Here is a 16,544-nt window from a genome sequence, read left to right as displayed (position 1 = left end):
TGCCATCGAATGTGTGACAAACACGGATGCCACAGCAAAGGTTAAAACATACACTCCTAAACAAACAACTGTATTTGCTTAAAATATAGTGTAAGATGCTTGTGAAAGAAAGATATGCGGCTTTTCAAGTGAAAAAAAGGGCAAATTCCCAAGTTCACATTAAAACTGTTGGACATGAAAGGCCACATGGACTACAAACGAACTACAACGTGACGACAAAAGTGATGACGAGCCCCTAACTGGGCAACTCTGTTAGCAAAATCTAGCCCCAGTTTCCGACCTCTGACTCACACATTAAGTGACGTGAATGACGCGGAATGATGATGTTTTCACTCGGAGAAAGGTTTTTCCGAAGCCCATGAACGCTAGGTAAGGCTGGTGCAGCGATGCTATCTTACACTGTTTGAGTGTCTCTTACTGACATCGGCATGGCATGGGAGGAGCTCATTTGAATGTTTTTGTCGACTTTCATCAATGCGGCTGCACCACGCTCGCTGTACCAGGGCATCTCTTCCAGTTGGGGTTGTGTGTGTGTATGTGTGTGTGTATGTGTGTGTGTGTGTGCGTGTGTATGTCAGATAGTTTGTCACGAAGGAGACTACTGGAGAGTGTGTGCTTTCTTCCAGGAGGGACACAGAGGAAAAAAGGCGACTAAAAGAAGTGATGTTGCTGTGGCATACTCGCACTCACTCTCTCACACATAAACACAGACACACACGCACACACGCACACACACACACACACACACACACACACACACACACACACACACACACACACACACACAGATCCCAAAGCCAGTGATACTGTACCTGCGTGAAAAGTGTGTGATGCATGCGTCACTGATTTTCGAATCAGTGACACATGCACGTCAGGTGAAAACCAGGCCATTTATTTTTGGTTGGTCTGGTGATAGCCAGACTAGTGAAGAATTGTTTAAGAGTGAGAGCTCATATGAGCTCAGTACGTATCCTAATATTGCACCACACTCGCACATACTTTTTATATTATAATGTTGTATTAAATATAGAATATCTGTCTCGATTTTGATTTCTCCCATAGCTTATCATCACCTTTTCTCTCTCTCTCTCTCTCTCTCTGTCTCTCTCTCTCTCTTTCTCTTTCCGTTCCCTTTGCCATAATCTCCCCTCATCAAACCTCAGCATAACTTATCTGTGGATTCAGTTTATCATCCTGACATTTGGGCAGATAGGGCACCAAGGGGCCGGAAGGCACTTGGACCTGTATGACATTTCAGAAGCAGACATCAATATTCCAGAATGTTGAAGAGCAAACATCAGTGGCAGAATGGCTAAGCCATTTAGTCAACAGGCATGGAAATAGTTAGACCAATGACTGAATCATAAAGAGATTTTTGTAATATTTTTCATGTTTTTATTTTCTCGAATGTTCTTCAAGTTGAATTGGTCTCTTATTATGACTGGCTGCTGCGCAGCGAAGGTCTAGTCAGATTGATTTTTTTTTTTTTTCGCATGGCCAATTTTCCGTCAAGGATTCCCGGGACACTGAAAGACCGGGGTGCACAAAACTTGTTGGGCATGTAGCCCCAAAAGGATAGCATGGAACCATTGTTTTTTAGCCCCCCCCCCCCTGAACTGTAGGGTTTTGGAGGACCACCTTTTTTTTGTATGTTGATATTCAGGGGCCATGTCAACCCATTCCATAACCATAATTCTCATTTAATGTATAGTGCCACCTAGTTAAAAATTAAAAAGCAAAATATTAGGTGTTGTAATCACAATATCTCTGGCTGACATGGTCAAAACTGCACGAAATTGAAAGTGTAGGATCATTATGACACCCTCTGAATGCATGCCAAGTTTCGTGGACTTTCGTTCATCGGGGTCCATACAATAAATTAATTTATGTGTACATTTAGTGATCGTACACCAACAGAGTTTTCTGTGAATATCTTGAGAACCGTAGGGCCTAGGATGACCAATTTTTTGCGTATGTTTGCCTCCAGGGGTCATGTTAACCCATTCCATATGCACACATGTGCATAAACAGATATTCACACACACACACACACACACATTCACAGCAATCATACGTACAGTATGACACACACAGTAGACATACGCATGCATGCACATGCACGCACACAGGCACACACACAGGCACACCCACAAGCACATGCATGCACACACACACACATTCACAGCAATCATACGTACAGTATGACACACACAGTAGACATAAGCATGCATGCACATGCACGCACACAGGCACACACACAGGCACACCCACAAGCACATGCATGCACACACACACACACACACACACAAACATAAACACGTACCAGCACACAATTCAAGAATTTCTCAGGCAAGATAGGGGTGGGGTTGTATAAAATGTATTTTACATGTGAAATCTATGAACTAATCATGTTTTGGTGTTGTCTAGCAGATACCAGTGAGAATTGAGTGTGCATAATGCAATTCAGTGAGACAGTTAGAATCATATATTCCTTTCACCTTTTGTTTTTAGCCAGCAGCCAGACCAGCAGATACCCTGACTTTGCTGAATTACTGAAGCTAAGCAAGCTTAGTTAGTACTTGGATAAGAAACCTCCTTGGAAGAGTAGGTTCCTGCTGGAAGTGGTGTTGGTGGCTGTCCAGTAGGTGGCACTCTTCCCTGTGGCCAAAAGCCACCAAACAAATATCAATCCCAATGTCCTACTGCAGTGACAGGGACACTGTACTGCAGGAGATGTTTTCCTTTGCAGGAATGTTAAATTGAGATCCTGACTCACCATTAAAGATCCCATGGCACTTATCGGAAAGATGGTTCCCTGATTTGCTTTATTTATGTACACATACATAAAGACACACACACATGCACACACACATATACACAAAAACAACCACACACTCAATTACAAACACACAAAAAAGGAACAAAGAAGGAAATGAACACAATTTGACAAGCGTGACTTATTTTTGTGGAAAAAATGTGCTGGACTGGGCGGCGGTTATATTTTGTACCGCTCTGCTGTACATGTTGTTGGCTCACAGATTGTATTCATTCCTTCTTGACATTTTCAGCAGAAGTGGGGCATGGACAGGGCATCTATTTTGCGTTGGGAAGCCTTTTTTCATTGCAAATTTATTGCCATCATAAACTGAACCCATGTGATCGTCTTGTGGAGAAGACTGTTGACCTTGCATGATGTGACCCCCCCCCATGTTTCAGACTAGGGGAAATAAGCAGCATCCACTTCAGCCTGTGGTAGAGATTTTCATATTATTGCCATTCTAGTGGTGTTCCAGCCCTGTAATCAGCCCAAAGAGGAGCTTATTCCTCATGTATTTGTAAGAACACTCCACACATGCATAAAAAACCTGCTAGTGAGGCTGGGTGGTTCTGATTAAACAAGTGTGGTGGGTAGCAAATTTTCCTCCCCAAACCTCCCACCAAAACATAAAAATAAAGAGAAATGTCAGTCTTACCCTTCAGCTGAACTCCGTCTCCATAGGACTCCAATGTTGAAAGGTTCTCTGAGGGCTCTTCCGACTTCCCTTTGAACTTCAGCCGTCAGTGCCAGAACCTGCCAGAACCACTTTTCATAGCCAGTCAAAGCACAGGTAACTGAATGTAATGTGTCAGTCGAAGAGTAAGCTCTTATTTTTTATTTTATGTGGCTTACTTAAGAGTTGGACCCTTGCTTGCAATTTACTATAGAGATTGTTAGAAGTGGTTAATGACAGTACATAATAGTAATAAATTGTAAGTACCGGTAATTATTTATTTTTTAGCACATGAGTTTAATTGCATTTATGACATTTGGTTCAAAAATGGCCTAGAGGTAAATACAGATGCAGTTTGGAAATCAGAATGAACTAATTATTTACTTTTAAAATTTGAGATAAAAACATTTTTGGATTTGTTTTACCTCACAGCTCAGCACCTTATTGGCTGCTGGCTACTGGTTGGAATTTATTTTAGAACAGTTGATTCACAAAAACCTCATCAAGTCTCCCAATCAAACAAACCAAAATGCATATCAAACATCAGAGGAGGTCCAGTTGCTGCTCAGCAGAGGACGTGCTAGCCTTGCCACCCAGGCACTGCCCAGCGCCTGTGCTGGTCCTGGGAGAGTAATGGGTGTCTGAGTGGAGCGGTCCATGTTGATTAGGCCTGGTGACACCCCCACAGGCTCTCGTTGGTTAGCTAATGAGTAGGAGCGGGCAAACGGGGTCCACAGGTAATGAACATGATTACACGATCAGACCCTGCCGAGAGTCTCTCCCTTCCCCATCCGGAGCGAGGGAGCTGGGGTAGCAGGGTGGAGTGGGTGAGGGCGGGTAAACCGCTGCTAACTGGGGTAATTACCTGTGTTTGTCTGGGCTGCTGTGCACCACGGCACGGGTCATGGGGTTCGCGCTGAGATCAGAACGCACAGAAACACAGAGAAGATGAAAGGGAGAATGGGACGGACTGGAGAAGAGAGAGAGAGAGCTGCGCTTCGGTGGTGGGAGCGGAGATGATTTAAGCCGCCGCACAAACGCTGATGAGCGTCTGTAGGCTTCCGTGCAAATGCACACAGGCTTGTTTTGAAAAGGTATACACACCAGACCTGTACTGTGTACACACAGACACACAAATGATGACCAGAAATAGCAAGAGATTGCATCATAAATGATTTGTGGCCAATAGAACCTCATGATCTATAGTGGTGGACAGTTGATGTAGTACTCCATACTGACCCTGTCGCTGATGAAGTCCCCTCGTATCCCCTCTGAAGGTGATTCATTCCCCCCATACAGCATCGCTCATCTCTGACCATCAGTGAATGGTCAAATTCCTATCTCGAGGCCAGGCCACTAAAATGTGATAGAGAGACGGAGAGAGAGTGAAAGAGACTCATGCTTGTATTCTCTAGAGAATACTCTCTGTCACTCATTTCTCTCTGTGTGAGGTGAGATAAAGTCGTGCAGATTCACTGAAGGGAATCCATCTTCCAACATGAGTTGTGTCTGTTTGCGTGTGTGTATGAGCGAGAGAGTAAGATTATGTGTGTGTGTGTGTGTGTGTGTGTGTGTGTGTGTGTGTGTGTGAGACCGAGAGAGAGTGAGAGTATGTGTGTATATGTGTCAGCATGTGTGTGTGTGTGTGTGTGTGTGTGTGTGTGTGTGTGTGTGTGTGTGTGTGTGTGTGCATGTGTGTGTGTCCATCCATCTTTCGTTTGGTGTCTTTGTGGGTGTAATTTGGACTGTATTTATTGCAACATGCTGGCACTTGAAATAAATGTCCCCAGGGAATTGGAAAGCTATTTCATGGGGCATGCAGCTACACATTTGTGTGTAAAGAAAGAATAAAAGAAAGGAATAAAGACAGGGAATGATAAAGAATGAGAGGAGAAAGAGAGAAAAAGAAAACAGAACAGTAGAAAAGTAAAAGAGGGATGGGTGAAGCAACATGGCATCATCCTAAGCAACATTTTTTTATTTAATTAAAAGTTTGTGCAATTCTTTGCTCCAGGGAGGACACACTGGGTTTTCTTCTGCTCTCCCATCTCTCCAAAGACAGCTGGGACCTCTGAAATGGACCTCCAACACCATCCTCTCTCCATCCTCCTCCTCCTCATCTTCCTCCTCTTACCCCACCCTCCCTGCTTCTCCGCCTTGAGATTCATCTCTTTTCTCATCCCTCCGCATTTTCAACTCTCAGTCTAAAAATACAGGCCATGCCGCCGTGTCGTTCTCAGTGTTCACCCTTGAGCAAGCGGTCTGGTGGCAGCTCACTGTGGATGCCGAGGTGTGAGCTGCTGTGAAGCTACCTTTTCTGGGCTTTTTAATTATACACTTGCGTATTTTTAGCCAGCAGTCTTTAAGCACATGAGCTACGGGATGCATGTGGGATGACGGGGGGAAAGGGATCTCCATATCACCCTCCTCTCCTCGTCTGCCACCTCTGTCCTTGCATATACTTTAATCACTCCTGTCTTTTCTGCATTCTTTCAGTCTCTTCTCTTCTTTCATCCTCCTCTCTGCTTTCTCTCTCTCTTCTCTCCCCCGAGTCCTACACACCCTCTACTCCGCTCCCGGTCCTCTGCAACCTGGTCCTGCTCATCTCATTTCATCTCTGTTCTGTTCTTCCAGGTCACATCTCACCCCTCTTTCCATCTCCTGCTCTCTGGTCTTATTTCCACACCTTCTCCTATCAGATCTGCCATCTGCTAGTCCATTTCATCCCCCTCTTCTCTCCTCTTCTCTTCTCCCCATTCCTTTATTCTGCAATCCACTCCTCTCTTCTCCTCTTCTCTTTTCTGTTCTCCTCTCTCTTCTCTTCTCTCCAGTGCTCTATTCTCTCCACTTCTTTCAAATTATTCCCTCCTCTCTAGTACTTTCCACTCCTCTCCTCTCCTCTCTTCTCTTCTCTCCAGTCCTCTTCTCTCCTCTCCTCTCCACTCGAATTCTTCCATCCTGTCCTCAGCCACTCTTGTGTGTTCTGTGAGCAGCAGTGACACTCATCTGATTGGATAATGTTCATTCTGATCGTGAGCCACCAGCCGTGATAGCAGAAACAAGTATCAGGGGTGGCTAATGGATTTAACATTGTAAAATGTGCAGTTGCAGAATGTTTCCCTGCATGTATTCCTCTTGGATATGAGATTTAGCCTGTATCAGACCGTCCTTGCCAATCTCGCGAAAAATCAACAGCTGCCTTGAGGCTTTGCCCACAGCTTTGATCCCAACACCGGGTGAATTTCAGAGCAGACCCTCATAACAGAACCCTGGTTGGTAAGGTACGCTAATCAAACTCTAACATCTGGAGGAGCTTTGCTAAGGCCCACAAGGCTCCCCAAAGCACAATTGAGGGTGGTTTAAGAGATGATATAACCTTCTGTTGAAATTTTGTGTTTGTGCAAAATTTGTTTTTTGTTTGTTGTTTTTTTTGTTTTTTTTAAACCTGACAGCGGCAAGCACTATCAGACGAAAGGGGGGGGGGGGCATAGAGAGGAACCAGATGGGTTTAGAGTGCTGGAACCTCTCTCTTGTTTTGCTCAATTTAGCGCTCTCTTCTGAAACAAGAGTGAAGATAAAAGATTTTGAAATCCTCTCTGAGATAATGAAGGACCATCTGTTGGGTGTGATAAACTCTCTAGAAAGAGGAGGGGGAGAGAGAGAGACAAATAGAGAGAGAGAGAGAGAGAGAGAGAGATAGCAAAGAAAAAAACAGAAGGAGAGAAAGAGAGAAAGATAATAAGATAGGCAGACAGGGAGGGAGAGAGACAGTGAGTGTGTGTTTGTGTGTGTCAGTGTGTGTGTGTGTGTGTGTGTGAGAGAGAGAGAGAGAGACAGAGAAACATTACGTGTGAGTGAGGACTGCCCTTGACAACCAAACATAAAGTAAAGGGAGAGAAAACTATGTGCAAAATAATGAAGAGTCTCACAAAGACTAATTGCTGGGGTTTTCTTTTAAAGACAGGAGGCTTAACGTGCTCATCAGCTCAACAGTTCTCAGCACTGTAAGCAAGGAGCAAAAGACAGCAGGATAAAGCATGATAGCATGAAAGCATGATGTTTCTCAGTGCAGATTTTCTCCCCAAAGAAGATAAATCACACTAGAAAAAAACAAAGATGCTCTATGACATCCAATCAAACGTGTCATTACTGTAATACTTCAAAATGTTTTCTGCTTTTTGAAAGCAGGAAAGACATAAGGTCCTAAGGCTCTCTAGCAAAGCAGACTATTTGTATCATTTTACTCACTGTAAGTCCTCGGCCACAATGTCCACTCAGACAGTCCTGATCAGAACAGAATGAAGAGATCAAGAGAATTGGTGGCCTCTGCCCTCCTCTCTCCACTCAATTTCAAGTCAGCTTATTGCAAAGGTTTCGGTGTCAAGTTCACCCCCCTCACATACCTGAAACTGTCATCCTCTTAAGAGTTGTTTCCCTGAAGCAGAAGCAGGCTCTGCTTGTACATGGTTTCCTAGAGAGAAGTGAGAGTGAGATTAAATATTGAAGCACTTTTCTGTACAGTACTGTGTGCTGTAAGTGTGTGTGTGTGTGTGTGTGTGTGTGTGTGTTTGTCTGTGTGCGCACACACATGTGCATGCATGTGTGTACACACATAGTAATTCCTGTCTTTTCCTACATGCATTGTATAAAGAGAGACTATAAAATATTAATAGCATATGTAATAATGGTTGTAATTTTATTATGATCGCATGCCCAAATTTCCGTCAATGATTCCCGGGACACTGAAAGACCGGGGTACACGAAACTTGGTGGGCATGTAACCCCACATGGATAGCATGGAACCATCGTTTTTCGTTTTGATCTGTAGCCCCCCCGCTGGACTGGACCCCCCGAAAGGAGGGTAGGGCAGACACAGTTTTCTGTGAATATCTCGAGAACCATAGGGTTTAGGAGGACCATTTTTTTTTGTATGTTGATCTCAAGGGGCCATGTCAACCCATTACATAACCACTCATTTCATGTATAGCGCCACCTAGTTAAACACAAAAAAGTAAAAATGAGGTATAATCGCAGGTATCTGTGACCTAACATAGTCAAAACTGCACAAAATTAGAAGTGTAGGATCATTATGACACCCTCTGTATGCACGCCAAGTTTTGTGGAATTCCGTTCATGGGGGGCCACACAATAAATTAATTTATGTTACTATACACCAACTGGCCTGTAGGTGGCCAGAGACAGTTTTCTGTGAATATCTCGAGAACCGTAGGGCCTAGGAGGTCCACCTTTTTATGTATGTTGGTCTTAAGGGGGCATGTCAACCCATCCCATTACCACTTATTTCATGTATAGCGCCACCTAGTTAAAAATTAAAAAGCAAAAAATCAGGTGTTTTCATCACAATATCTCTGGCTGACAAGGTCAAAACTGCACGAAAATAAAAGTGTAGAATCATTATGACACCCTCCGAATGCATGCCAAGTTTTGTGTACTTTCGTTCATGGGGGGCCTTACAATAAAATAATTTATGTGTACATTTAGTGACGTACACCAACAGGGATTCCCGGGACACTGAAAGACCGGGGTACACAAAACTTGGTGGGCATGTAACCCCAAATGGATAGCATGGAACCATCGTTTTTCGTTTTGATCTGTAGCCCCCCCGCTGGACTGGACCCCCCGAAAGGAGGGTAGGGCAGACACAGTTCTCTGTGAATATCTTGAGAACTGTAGGGCCTAGGATGACCATTTTTTTCCGTATGTTTGCCTCCAGGGGTCATGTTAACCCATTTCATGTGCACACATGTGCACAAACAGATACACACACACACACATACATTCACAGTAATCATACGTATGACACATACTCACACAGTAGACATATGTACGCTTGCATGCACAGGCACATACGCAGGCACACACACAAGCACGCACACACACACACACACACACACACACACACACACACATACACACACACCCACACACATAACATAAACATGTACATGCACACATGCACACAATTAAAGAATTTCTCAGAATTATGAACAGGCAAGATGGAGGTGGGTTGTATAAAATTAATTTTACATGTGAAATCTATGCACTAATCTTGTTTTGGTACTTGTTGTCTAGCAGATACTAGTGAGAATTGAGTGTGGATAATGCAATTTAGTGAGACAGTTAGAATCATATAGGCCTTTCAGCGTGATTTATTTTTGTGGAAAAAATGTGCTGGACTGGGCGGCGGTCATATTTTGTACCGCTCTGCGGTACATCTAGTTACATTTGGTTTAAGCTGGATGAGAAAGATGTGACATTCTATAGCATTAAACAGCTGACAGGAACTAAATTAACCGTTCGGGAACAGTATTTTTTTGTTTTAACCGGTTCGGGAACATCAATTTATTGGTGGAACTCAAAAACCGGAAACGAACTGATTGGAAAAAAAAAATCGGTTCAAAGCCCTGATGATAAGGGGTCAGATTCCAAAAATAACAGATTCCAAAAATAAACATTACAGTTTCTTCCAGTAGCAGCAACTGGAATCCATGCATTTCCACGGAATTATTTTTGGAATCTGATCCCTTATCATACCTGTTCATTCTTACTTGTCGCTCGACTTATCGTGACTAAATTCAAGATGGCTGCAAACGCTAAACTTTGAGAAGATACTGTCTGTATAAATCGTCTTGTAAGTAAACTACCAGTGCTTTTTCAAAGTTCTCAATGTCTCGTTTTAAATGTCAGGGCCCTCGGAAGTCTACCAATAAAGTGTGGAGATACATTGAGCCTCGTAAATGGTGTAAAACAGTGATTTATTTGCATGGCTATGCCGATGCCGAGGCACCACCATTGACCGCCTTGTTGGTAGCATCGGCTAACTAGCGCCAGATTTCGGAGTGCAGGGGACAAGCCGAGATGGGCTATGAGACATACGTTCACACTCGGTATCATGTTTCAAAACACTTTAGGTCAAAATTACACCGGAATTCTCCTTTAAAGATAGAGTTTTTTTGTTTCTTTTTGCAGGTGGACAGAACAGAGGTGATCCGCAGTTGCATCAACCCCACCTTCTCCAAGGTGTTCACCCTGGACTACTACTTTGAGGAGGTGCAGCGTCTCCGCTATGAGCTCTACGACATCAGCAGCAACTACAATGGCATCAAGGAGGCAGACTTCCTGGGAGCCATGGAGTGCACCCTTGGACAGGTAGGTGTCTCCTTACACCCTTCACGTCTCTCATGTCTTCAAGAAAATAAGGAATCTAAAATTCTCTGCCGTCCTTGTAAATGAGTATACACTCCATTTCTTATGACCAATGTTCCTATCATTTATGAATACAGATGAGTCCCTTCTGTGTGTGGCTGCCATATGCACTTTCATTTTGTGAGAGGAAATTACAGTCATATTTTGTTACATAACAAATATTTTGTTACATAACAAATATTTTGAGGTGGAGAACTTCAGAAAGGCTTCAGAATGTAAAGGTTGAGGTTCTACCATGTTTTGGTTCCTTCTTCCTCCTCTTCACTTTACACAAGCAATATTACTTATTAGTGGATTCACTAATCTGAACAGTTGTGGTAATTAGAATGATCTTGTCTAGTGAATGTTTGGAACAAACAAACATGTGTTAGGAGTTTACGTTCTGAAGACGGAATTTTGCACCTTTGCTCGTGTTCCATTGCATTTAGCTCACTGATGACTAATGAGGTCGTTGAAATGAATGAGAATGAGTCAGTTGTTCACCACTTGGCTGATGGCCACAGGTTTCTGAACAGCTGCAAGCCAGTATCATTTGTTTATATGAAAGCCAGTTACCTACAGCACAGTGTAATTATTTGTTCCTGGTCAGTGAAGGGTGAAATGGCTATAAGCAACGCTTGCATTAACCGAGAGCTCCTAATGAAATTAGCACAGTCGAGAGTAACAAGAGCTGCTTTATTCACACCATATTGATGACACACCAGCCTTGTTAGCATGAGATGTGCCATTCATGGGCATTCATTTTCTCTTTAGCACTGTACTAGACTTACTTCATTGTATTTTCAGTACCTTTAAGTCGTGCTTTATATTTACGAAAGCATTACATTTGTTGCATAAACCTTCCAGAGGAGACTTTGTTCTGCTACCGATGACAGCAAAATGCAAATATCCTAAATTGCTATTTTAGCATGATCAACTATGTTTAAGCCTATCTATTAAAGCTTTTTTTTAAACTTTTTTTGAAGAGTGCCTTGGACAATCCATACCTATACATACATTTTTTCTACCAAAGAGCACCTTCACAATTACCTTAAATTACCAGTAGTATTACGCCACAGCCCTCCAAACTCATTCCATTCAAAATGACACATTTCAGAAATGATACAGATGTTTGACAGAAAAAAGCCAAATGGGTTTAAATACCAGGAACCTCTGTCTGTCTATCTGTCTATTCAGTACAATTACATGGAGTCGGTAAGGACTCATGAGTGTCTAACATAATCCATTGTGGCCCCACCATCTGTACCTTACTCAGCCCTTGATGGCCTACCCAGGGGTTTCTCTGAGTAATTTGGAGAAGTGGTAAATACTCACCCCCTGTTTATGTGTTAGTATGCTCACTCATACCAGATGGCTGATAGCTACTGAAGTCCCAATCTCACTGCCAAGAATCCTCTCTGGATATTTCACCTGATGTATTATGAATGGCAGTATTTTGTTTGATTATCTTTCCAAAATTGCACTCTCTCTCTCTCTCTCTCTCTCTCCTTTTTGTCTTTCCTCCCCATCTGTCAGTCCAGCAAGCCATCTTGCTCTAAATTTCTCAAACTCTCCCCTTTGAATAAATGAATGGGAGATCCCACCGTATGTGCTTGGTAAACTCTTAGATTTCTCTGACAGTGCCTCAGCCATCGGGAAATATGTGACAGATTTTTATGCTAATGAGAAGGGTGTAATGGTATGAGGGAAATTGAAGCTTTTCACCTGATATTGAACTGTCAATCAAATGTTTAGCTGCAAAATAAATATTCATTCCCAGTCAGGTATCAGTATCTATGTGTATTTAAAGAGCTTCATGAAATGCTAGTTTCTTGCCAGAACTTTGTCACTAAATCAAACACTTTCAGCTTAGCACCAGCAACGTTCGATTTCGCCTTCTGAAACTAACATTCGCTTTGATTACATATTCCTTCAGTGAAGCGGAAAAAACAGCGTACTGTAGTTTATGTTCAGCTGAGGATGATTGTCATGGGGACCCACAAATCCTCCTTAAACTAACAGTTCCTCACCCTTTCATCTGTTGAAACAAGAGCGCTGTGCTCCGAGTCCTAGTCACTCAGCTAGTCTGTGGGGTTTTGCTCCCCTGCTCTTCCTGTTCCCGCGTCACTAACAAACACACACACGCAGGCATGCACACACGCACGCCCACATGAACACACACACACACACACACACACACACACACACACACACACACACGTGCGCACACACAGTCTTCCCCACAATGGACACAGTTTCAAAAAGAGCCATCGGAGTGGAGGTGGCGTCCTCAGCCTTTATCTCTCTCCAAACAGATTGTGTCCCAGAGAAAACTGTCCAAAGCCCTCCTCAAACAGGGGAACACAGTGGGGAAATCCTCCATCACGGTGAGTGTCCTCGCAGTCTCCAGCTCTCTTATGTTGTCTTTTCTTTCTCTCTTTCTCTTTGTCCATCTTGTTTTAATATCACTTATCACTGTTCTCTTTGTGACTCCCAACCTACATCTTACATTGTACATTTTCACCCAATTTGTCATCCAACTTCTGAATTGTCTTTTGCTAAACTGATGAATTAAAAGTAAAATTGACCATATAGAATTCTCGGGTTTGCATACAAGCTACAGTACACTTATGTGACATTTTTCATATCAATATAAATTTATTTTGGAACATTTCCTTAAATATTTTCTGTGTTGTATCAAAACTCACATCACTGAAGTGCTGATCTTCAAGGAAATAAGGAATCTAAAATTCTCTGCCGTCCTTGTAAATGAGTATACACTCCATTTCTTATGACCAATGTTCCTATCATTTATGAATACAGATGAGTCCCTTCTGTGTGTGGCTGCCATATGCACTTTCATTTTGTGAGAGGAAATTACAGTCATATTTGACAAACAACAAGATCAGCTGGAGGGCCATTGGGTGTGATATCAGGCCCATGGCTTCATGGGGTCCGCAAGTGAATCACTCCGTTCGCAGAGCGTAAAAATGGTTTTAGATGATGGGTCTAATTTTTTCAAACGTATGCACCGCTATCACGTCTGGTGTAGCCAGTTCCATTGGTCATGACTCAAAACACATAACCGAACAGCCAACTTTGAAAGAACTCAACAGCATAACTGAGCACCAGTCATTTGAAACAGCAGGCATCGGAGCCAGCCATTGAGCAGTACCCCACAACATGCTGTCCTCTCTCTCTCTGCCCTGAGCTAAAGAGCATGGCCCCCCATAAGTGACCTCCATTAAAAAAAGATATCAATCCAGGGCAATAACACTTAAAAGTCCAAACAGCAGTGTGCTGGGCAAACCGTGGCATTAGTAGCGCTGCCAGTAGCCCTTATGGGGAGAAATCCATAGCATCTCTCTCACTGCCTCATCACTTTGTCTGAAGGGAACAAGCCGTAAAAAGAGACACGATGCCTCCTCTGCCCATGTTAGTCAGCAGGGCTAAAATAGCTAGCAAACTCGATAAGCTTTAGCCTTGATGGGGAAGTGTTTCCTTTCTCCGTGCACTTTATTACATCCATTAAGAATTATTGTTTCTCCCAGAAACAGATGCAGTCAATTCTGTGGAAGAACTGGCCTCCTCTCCAAGGGCTCTCTTTGTGGTGTGTCATCTACCAAGATGCAAAGAAACACAAACTAATTTCTTTGCGTTATATTACTTCACTGAAATTCTCCTAAAACCATAAAATGTCCAAAAACAAAACTAAACAAATGCATCTGGGGAGATCAAGAAGATTTTCATTTTTTTTTACCTTTACTACACTTTTTAAAAGGCTGCTCATTTCATCTCAAGAAAGTTGGTCAGACCAATCAATTTCAAATTCCATTTCATTACCTTTTTATTGGTACAGGGCTCAACCTTAATTTAAAAGCATGGCTAGCCCTGTGTGTGTGTGTGTGTGTGTGTGTGTGTGTGTGTGTGTGTGTGTGTGTGTGTGTGTGTGTGTGTTCATGCAATAATCCCTACATGGGATTTGAAAGTAGAAAGAGAGAAGAGACCTACAAAACAAGACCTACATCTCATCTACAAAATTGATCACTGATTACATGTAACATATTCAATAGTTGATAATTTACTTAAAAGAAAGGCAACATCTCTTTAATCAAATCTCTTTAATTCACTCACAGTGTAAGTGAAGTTTATCACGAGAGGTGTTTTTCTCCTCAGACAGATGTGCTAATTGCTCATTTCTTACATGTTTTCCTCTAGATTACTGCAGAGGAGTTGTCTGGGAACGATGACTATGTAGAGCTCTCCTTCAGTGCCAGAAAACTTGACGATAAGGTCGGTGTCACAGTCATATACAGTACAATATCTTCACAACCTCCTCTATTCTCCACACTAACATAGCTTCATCAACAGCTACTGTACATTACTAAACCTTCTTTCTACAAAGTAATATCCTTGAAAAGCAGCAGCAGACGGACGTCCATTGATGTGCTGGGCAGCGCTTTGAAAAGCCCTCCAGCACTTCTCTTTCACACGCACACTGCCAATAAGAGATGGCACCAGTCGACTGCCAGGGCGGGACTTAACTCTATAAGAAAGCCTGATGCCATGTGCTCTCCCCGTGGAAACCCCATCAGGGCCCATCAGTGGAGTAATTACCAGAGATTATACACAGGATTAATAGGAGCGCAACAAATGATTCCCTCCAAAAAGCCTAACTCTCTCTCTCATCTCCCATCTCTCTCTCTTTCTTTTCCCATCTCTCTCTCTCTCTCTGTCTTTTGCTCAACCCATCTTTCTCTACCCATTTCTCATCTCTCTCTTTCCAGCCATATATATCTCTCTAACCATCTTTCTCTCTCTCTCTCTCACTCTCTCTCTCTCTCTCTCTCTCTCTCTCTCACAAACACACACACACACACACACACACACACACACACACACACACACACACACACAGAGAGACACAATCTCTTTGACTGTGAGCCCTGCAGGCTGCATTTGCAAGTCAGGGAGGTGGTGAGGGCATTTTCATCAGAAAGCGCTTTTCTCTCCCTTCTGCCTAATCCCTCGAAGTGACTCCCAGCCCCTGTGCCATTCTAATTAGGGCTAATTGAATTAGATTAGCTTGCTGACTGAACCAAAGTTCAATGGGAAAAGGCCTATGGCGTGGAGTGGGTAGGAGGGGGTAAGGGAGGGCGGTTGTGTCATTTTTGTTTGTCTGTTTTTTTTTTTTGTGTTTTGCTGTGGCAGAGTAGGCCATTGGAGATAATTTTAAGCTTTGTTTCTACTGTCTAATGTTCTCAGTTGCCTGTCTAATGTTCTCAGTGGCCCGCTGTAAGATAAATCTGTCTGAACTTGGTCGATTGTTCTGCACTGTCAATCTCAGCCCAAAGCAGTCTTCTGCGTGAACCGTATCTTTATAGGAATATTGATCCGTGTAGCCTGATTATTTATTTTTAGAACCAACGTGATCCTTGAGTGTAAGTTTGGTAAGTGGATCACTACAACATCCCCAAGTCAGATTTAAAGTTTGATCTTAAGAGATATTTTTACGGAGTGTCTATTTGCACCCCCGGTACGAATAGCCTAGGCCACACAGCTGAGCTATTCACACCCTGTGACATAACAACAAAAACATGTTGCTCGTTAATTGCATTGTGTGATCAATATGCAGGGTAAATGCACAGGGCTGCAAATAGCATATATTGATATTTGGACCAGACAGGGTATTAATAGAACACATTGTTGTTTGCACCGGGGTATGAATAGCATACATTGATATTTGTGCCAGACGGGGTATTAATAGAACACATTGCTGTGTGCACGCAATGGGGTACAAATAGCATTCACTTCTAATTGCACCAGGGTACCAATAGCATACACTGC

General features: G+C 42.9%; 1 protein-coding gene across 1 annotated transcript in view; it reads left to right on the top strand.

The window, feature by feature from the left end:
• The window catches only part of cpne4a (copine IVa), a 56,442-nt gene that overhangs the window by 11,717 nt on the left and 28,181 nt on the right, over nucleotides 1–16,544 (top strand). Inside the window, exons 3-5 of the mRNA XM_076279427.1 lie at nucleotides 10,482–10,661; nucleotides 13,013–13,084; nucleotides 14,916–14,990. Of these exons, the coding sequence (XP_076135542.1) occupies nucleotides 10,482–10,661; nucleotides 13,013–13,084; nucleotides 14,916–14,990 (327 nt within the window). The remainder of the gene's footprint in view (nucleotides 1–10,481; nucleotides 10,662–13,012; nucleotides 13,085–14,915; nucleotides 14,991–16,544) is intronic.

Source organism: Alosa pseudoharengus, unplaced genomic scaffold (genome assembly GCF_046254945.1).
Source record: "Alosa pseudoharengus isolate Yale_2024_CS ecotype anadromous, Long Island Sound unplaced genomic scaffold, YU_APseudo_1.1 YU_APseudo_1.1_scf_12, whole genome shotgun sequence".
Classification (NCBI taxonomy): domain Eukaryota; kingdom Metazoa; phylum Chordata; class Actinopteri; order Clupeiformes; family Clupeidae; genus Alosa; species Alosa pseudoharengus.
This window is presented reverse-complemented; position numbering and strand designations above follow the sequence as displayed.